General features: G+C 50.7%; 2 protein-coding genes across 6 annotated transcripts in view; one reads left to right on the top strand and one right to left on the bottom strand.

The window, feature by feature from the left end:
• Nucleotides 1-12,500, bottom strand: part of LOC125952759 (glycogen debranching enzyme) — a 21,570-nt gene that overhangs the window by 4,395 nt on the left and 4,675 nt on the right. For 2 of the 5 annotated variants that reach the window (XM_049682451.1, XM_049682448.1), the window contains exons 5-6: nt 12,480-12,500; nt 11,403-12,413 (exon numbers count right to left, since the gene is read on the bottom strand). The exon at nt 12,480-12,500 is cut by the window's right edge and continues 635 nt beyond it. In XM_049682451.1, coding sequence (XP_049538408.1) covers nt 11,403-12,413; nt 12,480-12,500 — 1,032 coding nt within the window. Of the gene's footprint in view, nt 759-825; nt 925-1,504; nt 1,575-11,402; nt 12,414-12,479 lie in introns of those variants that run through there. The other 3 variants (XM_049682450.1, XM_049682447.1, XM_049682449.1) reach the window with 3 other exon arrangements.
• LOC125952755 (DNA polymerase zeta catalytic subunit-like) lies at nt 1,851-11,350 on the top strand. Its single transcript, XM_049682439.1, has 9 exons — nt 1,851-2,278; nt 2,341-3,729; nt 3,790-3,903; nt 3,982-5,740; nt 5,824-6,018; nt 7,637-8,694; nt 8,774-9,347; nt 10,522-10,826; nt 10,894-11,350. Exons 1-9 carry the CDS (start codon nt 1,923-1,925, stop codon nt 11,348-11,350), a joined length of 6,207 nt encoding a protein of 2,068 aa, XP_049538396.1. The 5' UTR covers nt 1,851-1,922.

A 12,500-nucleotide genomic window follows, 5' to 3' on the forward strand; every position in this document is an offset into this window, starting at 1 on the left:
GCCGTGTGGTTGAGTACAATGTCGCAAATCGAGGCCACGCTCCACTCTTCGCGCATTTTCCGCACAACGACCGCCACATCGTCGTACGAGACCTCTTTCTTGCCGGCATCGTGGAAGTCGGGATTGACTTTCAGCTGATTACGAAGAGAGTACGCGGATCGTGAGCCACCCAGCTCTTGGATGGGAGTGAAATGGACCATGTTGTAGCCCGATTCCTTGGCCACACGCAACTTCGCTTCCCACGTGCCGAGTGGTCCGAGCAGCTTCGAGATGACCGTCTGACAACGGATAGCATCGAGCGGTAGATGTGTGGCCTCGTCACCCTTTCCAACGGTCAGATGCGGTTCAATCTGTACGTAGAGACCCGACTTTGGTCCCGCTTCCGAGCACTCTTCGTACAGGGCGTAGAAATGGTATGCGCCCGATTGCGTAAAGTGCACATTGCAGTAGTAGTCGATGTCTTTGAGCGACGTGTACTCTGATCCGGCCGACGAAGGTTCCAACGGAGCACCGGCCGCTGAGCACCAGTCCAGTCGGCGATATGCTTTCCGATCGAACTCCTTGCCGTCTGCTGGGTAATTGCAGTAGAGAGCGACCCGACGGCCTAGTAACGAGGCACCGGGATGAACGTGTACCAGCGAGTTCTTCTTCAACCGATAAAGGGATCCCTCTCCTAGGTTGGAGTCATGGATGGCCAGCTTTATCGAGATCACTCCGTCAGCCATGGCGTTGAGTTCCGTCACTTCTTCGATTACACTCTGAAAGTAAACGAAAAGGAAAATGTAGCAGGTGATCGGTGGACCCGGAATCAGGCCTAATGCGAACCAGGGAAGTGAAGGCACTGGAGAGTCTCCGGGGTACTACGGACATACTACACGCAGCCGGACCAACGGATGCAGCACTACTAAGTCGCGGCACCCGCTAATCGCATTCGCCAGGCTGCCAGCCTCGTTATCGCCCGGAGGCGCCATGGAGTTCAAAAGATTACAGGAAATGGCAAGGAAAAACAACGGCATCGATTGCATTCGCAGCCAACAGCTGATCGGCACGAGCCTGCATGCGATCGGAATTGATTACAAACAGGTTTCTTCTTCTGTTGGGTACACCACGCCTTGGGGCTTGAGGACAGCTGGGAGCCATCAACCACCACGCCACGAATGTGGGCTAAATTTAATTCACGTGCCGCTCTCCTCGCGACAGCCAAAACAGAATTTGCCCTGAGGGTCAGGGACACTTGCACCTAGAAGGGAATGCTATCAGCAGAGCACAATAGCTCAGTTAATGAACTTAATTAACGCAAATTTGTGGAACAACTTCTCCAGTAACGGCCTTCGAGGGCGCGAAATTTGAAATCTCCGGCCAAAACCCAGATCCCAGGAAACTGAGGCCGTTTCGCCTGCTGCGGGGAAAGGAATCACATAACCAGCACTCTTTCCTATCGCAGAATACCTTTACGAAACGGAGGGAAGCGCCAGAATTAAGGGATCCATTGAAATTCACTTACTTTTCCACAAAATTAATCCGCCTCTCGCTTCACGAACTGTTTTCTGTTTTTTTGTTTTTTGTTTTTTTTTACTTTACGCAAACTGCTCGAAAGAAATTAAAAAAACGAAAAAACCGCCCGAAAGCTGCTCGATTTTCAAAAAGTCCCTTTATTTCGAGCGGTTTTTGTTTCTGCTCGAGGTCCTTTCAAGGTGACTCGAATTTTTCGGAAAAACCCGCTTGACCCGGACTTATAAACGGAACGTTGACAGTTCGCGAAATTTCCGGTAGAGTCCGCTAGTGTCGTCTTGCCTTCTCACTCACTCCCAAGCGCCAGAGCGAGATAGCGACAAGGCAGTGGCATTTTTTGTGCGCGGCAAAAATATTGCGTGTATTTCTGTTGTAATAATTAATTTTTCCCGTATTGCTGCACCGGCATCATGCCGAAACCGGAAGAAACGAGCTCCATCCGAATAGTGAGCGTCGATTTTTATCTGGCCAAGCCAGATCCGCAGTTCGACGTCTGCCGCTCGGAGTTCCGCGGGACAGAGATCAAGCAAGTTCCCGTCGTCCGGCTTTTCGGATCCAGCTCGGCCGGAGTTCACAGCTGCGTCCACATCCACGGAGTGTTTCCGTATTTCTACGTCCCCTACGAGGGATCCGTGTCCGATCGGTTGGTGGTAGGCCAGCGCATCTACCAACTGGCCACCGCACTCGACAAAGCCCTTAACGTTTCGCTGGCCCAGGCCAACTCGCGGACTACGCACGTTTTCAACATCTCGCTCGTAAAAGGAATGTGAGTATGCAAATCGCAGTGTGCTAGGATTCGTTTAATTTACTCGCTTCTCCTTCTTTCAGTCCGATCTACGGGTACCACAAGCAGGAGCACCACTTTCTGAAGATTTATCTGTTCAATCCGCTGCTGGTACGGAAGGCAACGCAGCTGTTGATGAACGGAGCCATCCTCTCAACCACTTACCAAGTTCTCGAGACGCACGTGCCCTACATCTTGCAGTTCTTCATCGACTACAATCTGTATGGTATGAGCTTCTTGAATCTGGAATCGAAAGGACTTCGCCAGCGAAAAGACGACTCCGAGCCACCGAAAATGTCAACATCGGAGTACGAGATCGATGCGCTAGCCACGGCTATCTTAAACCGTGCACCGCAACGCAGGGACACGAGCGAATTCGCAAATCCGGGAATCGCTTCCATATGGGCCGATGAGCAGGCAAGACGCCGACTGTACGGAATGGAGCAACCGGAACGACTCAATCTTTCACAAGACAGTGGTCCAACGGCGGAAGTTGTCACGGAAAGCGATCGTTTCTATCGAGCTCTGCTCGTCTCGAAATTGATGAAACAGCAAGCGGCACCGGCGGAGGGTGAATCTCGGAAAAAGGTCCCATGCTCGGGCTACCCTTCGGAGGTAGCGGAGGGTGAAGATCTGATGGACGCATCGTTCATCGCGAACCATACTAGAAGCAACCATAGCAGCCAGAGCCTTTATTCTTCCCAGATGAGCTACCACTTTGATACTTCCAGCTGCGAGGTGGATGAAGAGAAGATCCTATCGATGTCGCAGCATCTGGATATAACGTTGGACGATGAAGATATGCGAGTGTTGGAAATGATGCGGGCACTGGAAGAAAACGAGAATCACAATTTCGAAGGAGACTGTCTGCTGGCACCACTTTCGCAACGGAGCGGAGAAATCAGTCGTAGCGCCATGCCGACGATGTTAAACCTCTCGCAAGCCAACAAACGATTGAACGCTTCGTTATGTGGAGACCTGGAAACTGTTTGTCTGTTGAATGAAAAGACCGAACACTCGGAGCATGATGCCAGCTTCGATTCATCCGATGATGAATTTCTACTCGACCTCACGCAGAAACAAAATATTGCGGATAATGATGATGCTGATGATGGCACGGCAGAGTACTTAAGCGACAGTGGAGATTTGCTGCTGGTACATGGAGGACTGATTCCTCAACTGGATGGTGGCGATGATACCTTTTCTCCTCGTACATCCAAACGCGAGAGAAAGAGCATCGGACCGGATGCGGACGGTAATTCGGTTGCCAAGCGAGTTCGTTCGCATCTTAACGAATCCGCCTCCAAACAGTCACCGCGCCGAGTTTCCTTCGCTAATCCTATTGCTTTCGACGGAGACGAATTCAAGCGAGGTCTACTGCTCTCAGACTTCGAAGCCTCCTCACCAAACACACTGAAACAGTGTGTCATTAGGTAACTTGATGATGGAATTTCTTGTATTTTTCTGTAGTAAATCGATCCTTCTCTTCGCAGCCTCCCGAAACTAGACATTTCAAGTGAATATCGTTTGCCGGCGGAGAACAGTTCCCCAGATACGGATGAAGAATCCACCAAACCTAACATCCCTTTGAAGGAAGTTTATGTCCGGTAATTCCTTTGTTCCATCGTTGACCAGACTGTGTTTCTTTCGGAAATATTAATCCCGTGGTTCATTTCTGTTTGCAGTTTGGATAAACTACCATACGATTACCAGCTGCAATCTCCGGCATCAAGCAACCGAGGAAAGCGTCTGAACAAGTCCCTTCTGTCGTTGAAACCGAAACACGGACCGCCGAAGCCTAAGCGCCTGAAATATGAACCACAAGAAGTGGAGCTGGTTTTGTCTGAACAGTTCAAAAACATCATTCGACTGTCGCCGAAGGTGTTGATAAAGCCACTTCTGATGCCGCCGGGTTCAAATTTTGTTTCATTAGCCGGCGAAGGGTCGTCCAAAGATAATAGTGCGGAATCGCTTGATAATTGCTCTGGAGACCGAGATTCAAAAGACACAGTCGAGCCGGAGAATGAAGTAATGGAAGCCGAGAACTCTACGAAATCGACAAACAATATGCCTGACAATAATACCCCAGAGCCAATGGAAAAGGATCCAGAACAATCGACAGCAGCTAATAAGTCTGAGGACGTGGTTGAGCGAGATGGAACGGATATGGAAAATGGGACGGCAGTAGATAAACCAGTTGCAATCGGGGGTCAAGTGGATGGAGTATTGGAAACAACGGGCGATTCTGGCGACGATGATAAAGGGGCTGAGCTCGATACTACGATGCAAAGTACTGCTGCATCGGGACAGGAGGAGGAAGAGGAAGAGGATGCAAACATTCAAAGCTTTTGTGAGAAAACGTTGGTATGTGAGCTGGATGACATTAATATGGACTCTGATGATGAGAGCTTCGGTGTAATCTCCCCGATGGACGATGGTGAAGATGCAGGAGCAAACGTGTGGATCACACCTAACACAACGGCCCCGACCTATGCTGAAGCACTGAAGGCTATAGAAACGTTCGAAATTCCGGCCGTGGTCAATCCAACGCCTTTTTACAGTGATCCAGACGATGTTTCTGGCAAGAAAGAGGTCGGTCACACGGTATTGCATATTCCGGGGAACAGTTTGAATGATGTGACAGAGTTTCGCAGCTCAATCAGCGGCCAGGTATCGTTGAATAGCTTGCGATACAATAACCTGAAGCGCATCTACGGGGATGACATTCACGAGGTACTCGGGTCGTGTCCGAGTGGAGACCGAATAAAGGAATTACTAGTCTCTGATGCTCTCGTCCACATAACCCCCTCGGATCTTCCTCCGAGCTGCGCGGATGCAAAGCTATGGATCACGGCAAAGTGTCGCGGTCGGCAAAGCGAAGAGAATCCAACCGTCGATGCACCTGAAATGGATAGCCCGGTGAAGGTGAAGAAAGCGGAAACCATCATGGCCATAGAGCAGACGCAATCGAACGATGATGGTGCACCAACTCTGTCGGCCGAGACAAGGATCGATAGTGAATCGTCGCTAAATTTGAGCGTACTAGTGACAACGGGTGATACCGAGGGTGGTCCAACGAATGGATCCCATCCTAAAACGCTCGTGTCCAAAATTATGGCCATGAATTCATTAACATCACCATCTGAAGAAACGAACGATGCGCAGGATGCGCCGGAAAATCAATCCAATGCCCCTTCCAACAACTTGAAGGTGGCAGGCTATAGCGCACGTCTAACTCAGAAGAAACTGATCCACGGTCGTCTTTCGTCGCTCAAGGAGTCAGAAGAAGCATCGCAGCGGGATAGAAACAATGGAGGAGATTATAAAGGATCTGATTTTCCAGCTGCTGACGATGACGACGTAATCGATACATCACAAATTGACGAGCAGCTGCTATGTGCACTTTCTGGGGAGAGTGCGGCGCCAATAATGCTAGAAGAATCGGTAGGTGATAGTTGTATTTTGGATGAATAAATTCAAGAGACTCAACTCAAACAACTAAGCTTATTGGTTCCTCTTATTTCAAGGACCTCCCAAAATCCCCCGGCAAGCAGCGGCATTACCCATCCATATCACCACTAACGCTGCCACCGTCCGATCAATCGGATCTAGTGGAACACAGCAATGCCAACATCTCGGTAGCGACTCCACTGAACAATACTTACGGTTTCAAGGTGGACTATGAAAACCTGCAAAATGCAAAGCCAAACAATACCTGCGAGGTGAGTTGAACATTGCTCCGTTGCTCTCTGGAAATGGAAGTGGATTAGTGGGAAGCAGTAGAATGCTCTATCTTTTACTATGTGTGTTTTGTATGTACGTTTATGTTTGTGCATCGTCTCCAGTGACCTGGCTAATATAAGTTGAAATTGCACGAAGAACAACTCCAAACAAGAGTGGAATAATGCTTCAAAAACTTCAGAATTTATTTAGAATAACCATCACCTTAGAACCGAGTGGCGGGATCTGGCACTGCACTCAGTTGTTAAGTTTATCATTAATCCAATCAATAAACGAAGAAACGCGAACAAACACTCCCGGATTCCTGTAGCCACCACAGGGGATGCCTCCCCAGGAAACCGTGCCGACTTGTACGAACGAGCCATCGTATTCAATCTGCACCAATGGACCGCCAGAATCTCCAGAGCACACACTCGACGAACCCTCGATCGTTCCAGCGCAAATGTTGCTATCGGCAATGTTCTGCGTGATGTAAATCTCCCGGCATGCTTCCAGATCGAAGATGGGGATGGTCGTTTTCTGTAAAAGCGATAGCAAGTAGTTAGCAATGGAACACACGAAACATACGGGAAGAGCTCTTTTCAACCTGCAGGATGCTGGGATAGGTCGGGAACGGAGAGAACGAAGTAGATCCCCAGCCACTGATGATGCATAGACCACTTGGCAATGCCTCCGGTTCCGGAAGGTTGATCAACTGCACGTTGCGGTTCAGATGGAACGGACGATCGACACGGAACACGGCAATATCATTCGGTCCAATGCCACCCGAATATCCTTCGTGCACGATGAACTCGACGATTGCTCGGCGCTGCACGGATTCATCGAACTGCGTGAAGTCGTGCTCTCCAGCCACGGCCTCCGGGACTGCACCTGCCGGGATGTCCTCGGGGACACAGTGAGCAGCAGTCAGCACGAACCGTTCGGCGATCAGCGAACCACCGCAGAAGTGGAACGTGGGCCTTCCGGGCTTGTGGTAGTTGATCTGCAGCGAAATCTGGTACGGGAACTCGTGCTCAACGGCATTCTCGCCCCCAACGATGCGCGTCGAGGAAGGCTTGGCAGCGACCAGCGCCACCAGGGCAAGAAGAATCACAAACCGTAGTCCTGCCATCGCGTGTCTGCTTGAGGGATCTGTGTGGTACTGATCTGCTTGGTGCCCCGGGAGAATGCTTTATAGTGGGAGCACTAGCGCGCGATGCACAGTAGGTCACAGATCTTGAACATAATCCCGGTATTCCTGTCCATGTGCTTTCCATTGGGAAACACGCGCCACCTATCCGGAGTGGATGTGCTTATCCGATAAGATTGTAAGAGTACTAGCGTGTGCTCTTGTGACCGGTTGCATTTGTGTATTAACAGTTGAATTGCTTGATTTCTTCATTGGCCACTCATCTATCCCCACTTCTCTGTGCCACTTATAGGTAAGCGTGCTAATCCTTGTTGTGGGTTTGTGTTTGGTTTTGTTGCGTTTGTCCTCTCTACTTTCCGCTCTTGATTATGCAGCCCTATCACAGTTCTATGGCTAATCTGAAATGCTTATCGGGTTGGAAAGCGGCGGTTCTATTGATTGGGTTCTTCTTCTAACTCTAACTCTTACAGTACAACTACCTTACCATACTGTCGCTTGAAATTCACGTGCAGACGCGAGGTGATCTTCGACCGAATCCGAACACTGATCCGATCGCAGCAATCTTTTACCGTATCCAGAACGACGTACCACCGGACCATCCGAGGGCATCCTCCGTTTGTGGGATCATTTTGAATCAGGAACAAACCACCACCGGCGAAGGTGGTGATGGCAATACAGCTCCGGGCTACAAGTACAATCAGTGTCCCTATGTGGCCGATGTCGTCGTCGTGCAGGGTGAGCGCGAGCTGTACGAGAAGTTTTTGCTTCTTATCGCCTTCTGGGATCCGGACATTTTCACCGGATACGAGATCGAGAGCGTCTCCTGGGGTTACGTTATCGAGCGGGGATACGTGCTGGAGATGAACCTCATGAAGATGCTGTCCCGAGTGCCCACGCTGGAAAAGGTGCACGTATCCGAGGAAGAGCAGCAGGAGTTACTCGAAATGCACGAGTACAGTGCGGGTCTCAAAATTCCCGGGCGCATCCTGCTGGACATTTGGCGTCTGATGCGACACGAAATCGCACTAACGTCGTACACGTTCGAGAATGTGGTCTACCATATCCTGCATCGGCGCGTACCTTGCCACTCCTTTCGCCAGCTAACACGAGTCTGGTCCAAACCGTGCACCCGCTGGATCGTCCTCGATTATTACCTCGAGCGAGTAAACGGTAACTTTGCCATACTGCACCAGCTCGATCTGATTGGTCGTACGGCCGAGCTGGCCAAACTGTTTGGCATACAGTTCTACGAGGTGCTTTCACGTGGATCTCAGTTTCGCGTGGAAAGCATGATGCTGCGGATCGCCAAACCTGGCAACTTTGTGTCCGTTTCACCTAGCATACAACAGCGGGCGCATATGCGAGCGCCCGAGTATCTGCCGCTTATTATGGAGCCCAATTCACGTTTCTACGCCGATCCCATCATCGTACTGGACTTCCAGAGTCTCTATCCGAGCGTGATCATTGCTTACAACTACTGCTTCTCCACCTGTTTGGGACGCATCGAGCATTTGGGTGTAGGAGAGGAGTAAGTATCCTTGGCCTCTGTGGTTGTTCTTTGCGGTCTCGATTTTGCTAATTCGTCGCTCTCAAATCGATCACTTCAGGTCGGTACGGGAGTTTGAGTTCGGCGCTTCACATCTCCGTGTACCGCGCAAGATGCTACAAGTGCTGCTTGACAAGAACCTCATCACCTGCTCACCATGCGGCATCGCTTTTGTGAAGAAGCGTGTCCGCGAAGGGGTGTTGCCGCGTATGTTGAGTGAGATACTCAATACCCGCCTAATGGTGAAGAAGTCGATGAAGCTGCACAAGGACAACACGATCCTGCAGCGAGTACTCCACTCGCGGCAACTCGGTCTCAAACTGATAGCCAACGTAACGTACGGCTACACGGCGGCCAACTTCAGTGGCCGGATGCCATGTGTTGAGATCGGGGACAGCGTGGTGGCCAAGGGACGCGAAACTCTCGAACGTGCGATCAAGCTGGTCGAAGAGACGGAACGATGGGGTGCGAAGGTGGTGTACGGCGATACGGACTCACTGTTTGTGCTCTGTCCCGGGCGCAACAAGGCGGAAGCGTTTAAGATTGGCGAAGAGATTGCTGCGGCCGTGACGGCTCAAAATCCACCTCCCGTGAAGCTGAAACTGGAAAAAGTCTACCAACCATCGATCTTGCAGGTAAGTATCGGAATACAGTTTTATTGTAAATCACACACTCCAGCGCAACAGTTTGCCGATTTTCTTTTCAATTTTACGCTGAATCCACTCGTTGTAGTATGCAACGCGCGTAAACATGATCGGGAGTCTTGCTTTGCATGGCTTTTCTCCGTACGAAAAAACTCCAATCTGTACGGTACTATCATCAATCTGGACCGTTAACGGGCCTCCGGAATCTGCCGTGCAACCGGAAACATTGCGATACCCACCGGCACAGATTTCCCTGGTGGCATCGACGGTTGGACGAACCTTTTGGCAATCTTCCAGCGAGCGCAGTCCGATATCAATTTTCTGTAAAACAAATTCCTTTGTTAATACGTTCCCGACTGCATTGCACGGGATAGTTTACCCTCAGTTCATCGGGGAACACGTCATCCCAGGTGTCGGATATCGACCCCCAGCCAGCGAACTTGCTTATAGTGTCATCAACGATGACGCTATCGCCGGTAGCCAAAGTGATGGTCTTGATCCGGTCGTTAAGATGCAGCGCTTTAGATAGACGCAGCTAAAAATAGAAGAGAAATGTTGTAGACAGACCAAGGTAGACGCTGGTGGTGCGATCAAGCGCCAACAGAACCAACCACTGCGATGTCGTTCTGAAGCGTCATCGGATTGTAACGTTCATGCTGCACGAAACGCGATACATTCCGTCGTTGCTCTGCGGAATCTTCGATAGCAATATTTTTCACACCGGCCACTACCTCGGTCCATCCGTCACGTGTGAAGCCTCCTTCGCAGTGGGCCGCCGTGAGGATCCAGTTTGGATTCAGGATCGAACCCGAGCAAAAGTGTTTTGGCCTTGAACCGTTGTTGAAATTCCATTGAAGCGAAACCTGATACGGAAACTCGTGATCGCTAGCTATGGTTCCTTGGATGATCCGTACTCGCGCTGATTGGACGAGTGTAACGATGGACGCTATATAAATCAATCCCTTCATGATGGCGCTTCTCGTCGAAACTACTTGATTGGTCACTGAAAAGTCGGACATTCCCTAGGACGGCATTTATAGGACTCCAAACGATAGCTTGCGCAATTGTGCCACCGGCCACTTAGCGGCCCCTGGGGCTTTATCAGGAGTGAAAGCCCACGTGTGCATCCCAACAAGATCCTACTTGAAGTTCAATTTGTTTGCAGACCAAGAAACGCTACGTAGGATACATGTACGAATCGGCAGATCAGGAGAAACCGACGTACGAAGCGAAGGGCATCGAAACGGTGCGCCGCGATGGATGCCCGGTGGTGGCCAAGATGCTGGAGAAGGTACTCCGCATTCTGTTCGAAACGTGCGACGTGTCCAAGGTGAAGCAGTACACCTGCCGTCAGTTTACGAAAATCCTCGAAGGGCGCGTCAATTTACAGGATTTTATATTTGCCAAAGAGTTCCGCGGCGAGGATGGCTACAAACCGGGTGCCTGCGTACCGGCACTTGAACTCACAAGGTAGGTTTGATGAGATTAAGGATTTTAGGATGAACACTTATCGCTTGTTTTCCCCCTTGTTTTCTAGAAAGTGGAAGCTAACCGATCCACGGAGAGAACCTCGGCGAGGTCAGCGTGTACCGTACGTGATCATTAACGGACCACCACTGGTACCGCTGATTCGGCTCGTGCGTAGCCCCGACGAGGTGTTAGCGAACGAGGGACTCAAAATTAATGCTAATTACTACATCTTGAAAGCGATCATTCCACCGTTGAACCGTTGCCTGTTGTTGATCGGTGCCGATGTGAATCGTTGGTACAACGAGCTGCCTCGAAAGACTCTGATGCTCCACAATACGGGAGGTACGACGATGGCGACGACGACTACGAGCAAGATGCAAGCCGCCATCAGGGATTCTAGTGACCCACAGCAAGCAAAGAAGAGCACGATCTCGCAATACTTTTCCACGACGAGCTGCATCGTGGACTGTGGACGACAAACGCACAACGGAGTGTGCAAAGAGTGTCGCAACCGGCCACAGTAATTCGCTCGTAAGCGGCAGTATTAGGCAAGGCGAGCGGCAATCCGTTGCATTTCTAGAGTTCCTTTTCGTACTTCTCCAGATCATGGACCACTTCCAGCACACATCCCATACTCCAGGCTTGCGTTCGGCATGAGTCCTTGCAGAATGCACCATTCTCGTTCGTCAGCTCGGCCAACCCTCGCCAATGACAACGTTGCAGTTCGTTCAGGTGGGTTTGCAGGATTTTCCACGTTTCCGCCACCGTTTCCTTCAGCAGACCGTTCGCCTTGGCAAAGATCAGCCGCGCACGCAGATAGAACCCAATAGGCCACACCCATTCCGGACCATTATGATAGTTCGCTCCGTGTGCCACCGTTTTATCATCCGTATCCGTGGAGTTGTCGTAATTTCCACGGTAACCCCAATCTTCGTAATCCAGTGTCTTCATACCCAACGGACCGAGGAGATACTTCTTGGCGTTCTCCAGCGCACGCCATGCACGCTTCGGATCGGCCAACTCTGGAGCGGCCACCAGGGCAATCGGGAAGTTGCATCGCAGCTGGAAGTCGGTCCAGGGAATCTCCGAACCAACCGTATCCTTGTATATGCCACGCTTATTCGCGTACGAGCTTTCGGTGGCCTCATCGACGAAGAACTCCTTATCAAAGTTGGCCGCAATCCTGTTGGCCCAATCCTTGTACGTCCACACCGTTTTGGTGCCATTGTAGGACGTTCGTTCGACCGACGTAATCGGAATAACCTTGTGTTCCGCCATTTGCTGCATGAAACGAAGGCCAGCCATCTGTAGGCCAACCAATTCCACGGCCGAACCATCGCGTGGTGTCGAAGGCACACCCCGATTACCTGCCTTATCCGAAGAACCCATCTTGTCCATCCACGTACCACAGTTGGCATTGTTACCACCGAACACGAACCCGGTATCCGGATTGATACCGATACGATTGTTGAAACCCTTGTCCTTCATGTGCGCATCGATACGTGTTCCTGCATTACGCTCACGGTACGACAGTCCTTGGAAGTGGACCGTCAGCGCTTCCTGAATTGTTTCGTACAACATCTGATCCTGTAAAACAACAAGTAATTAACCAACCGTAGCTATGAGCCGTTCCATCCCCTGCAGTATACTTACGCATTCACCCGGATTTTTCGC

Source organism: Anopheles darlingi, chromosome 2 (assembly GCF_943734745.1).
Source record: "Anopheles darlingi chromosome 2, idAnoDarlMG_H_01, whole genome shotgun sequence".
Taxonomy (NCBI): domain Eukaryota; kingdom Metazoa; phylum Arthropoda; class Insecta; order Diptera; family Culicidae; genus Anopheles; species Anopheles darlingi.

Excerpts from the sequence above, each read along its gene's own strand:
- LOC125952755 (XM_049682439.1), top strand. The coding sequence starts at position 1,923 with ATGCCGAAACCGGAAGAAACGAGCTCCATCCGAATAGTGAGCGTCGAT. Across the intron at positions 8,695-8,773 it reads CATTTGGGTGTAGGAGAGGA|GTCGGTACGGGAGTTTGAGT; the intron begins GTAAGTATCCTT and ends CGATCACTTCAG. Across the intron at positions 10,827-10,893 it reads CCGGCACTTGAACTCACAAG|AAAGTGGAAGCTAACCGATC; the intron begins GTAGGTTTGATG and ends CTTGTTTTCTAG.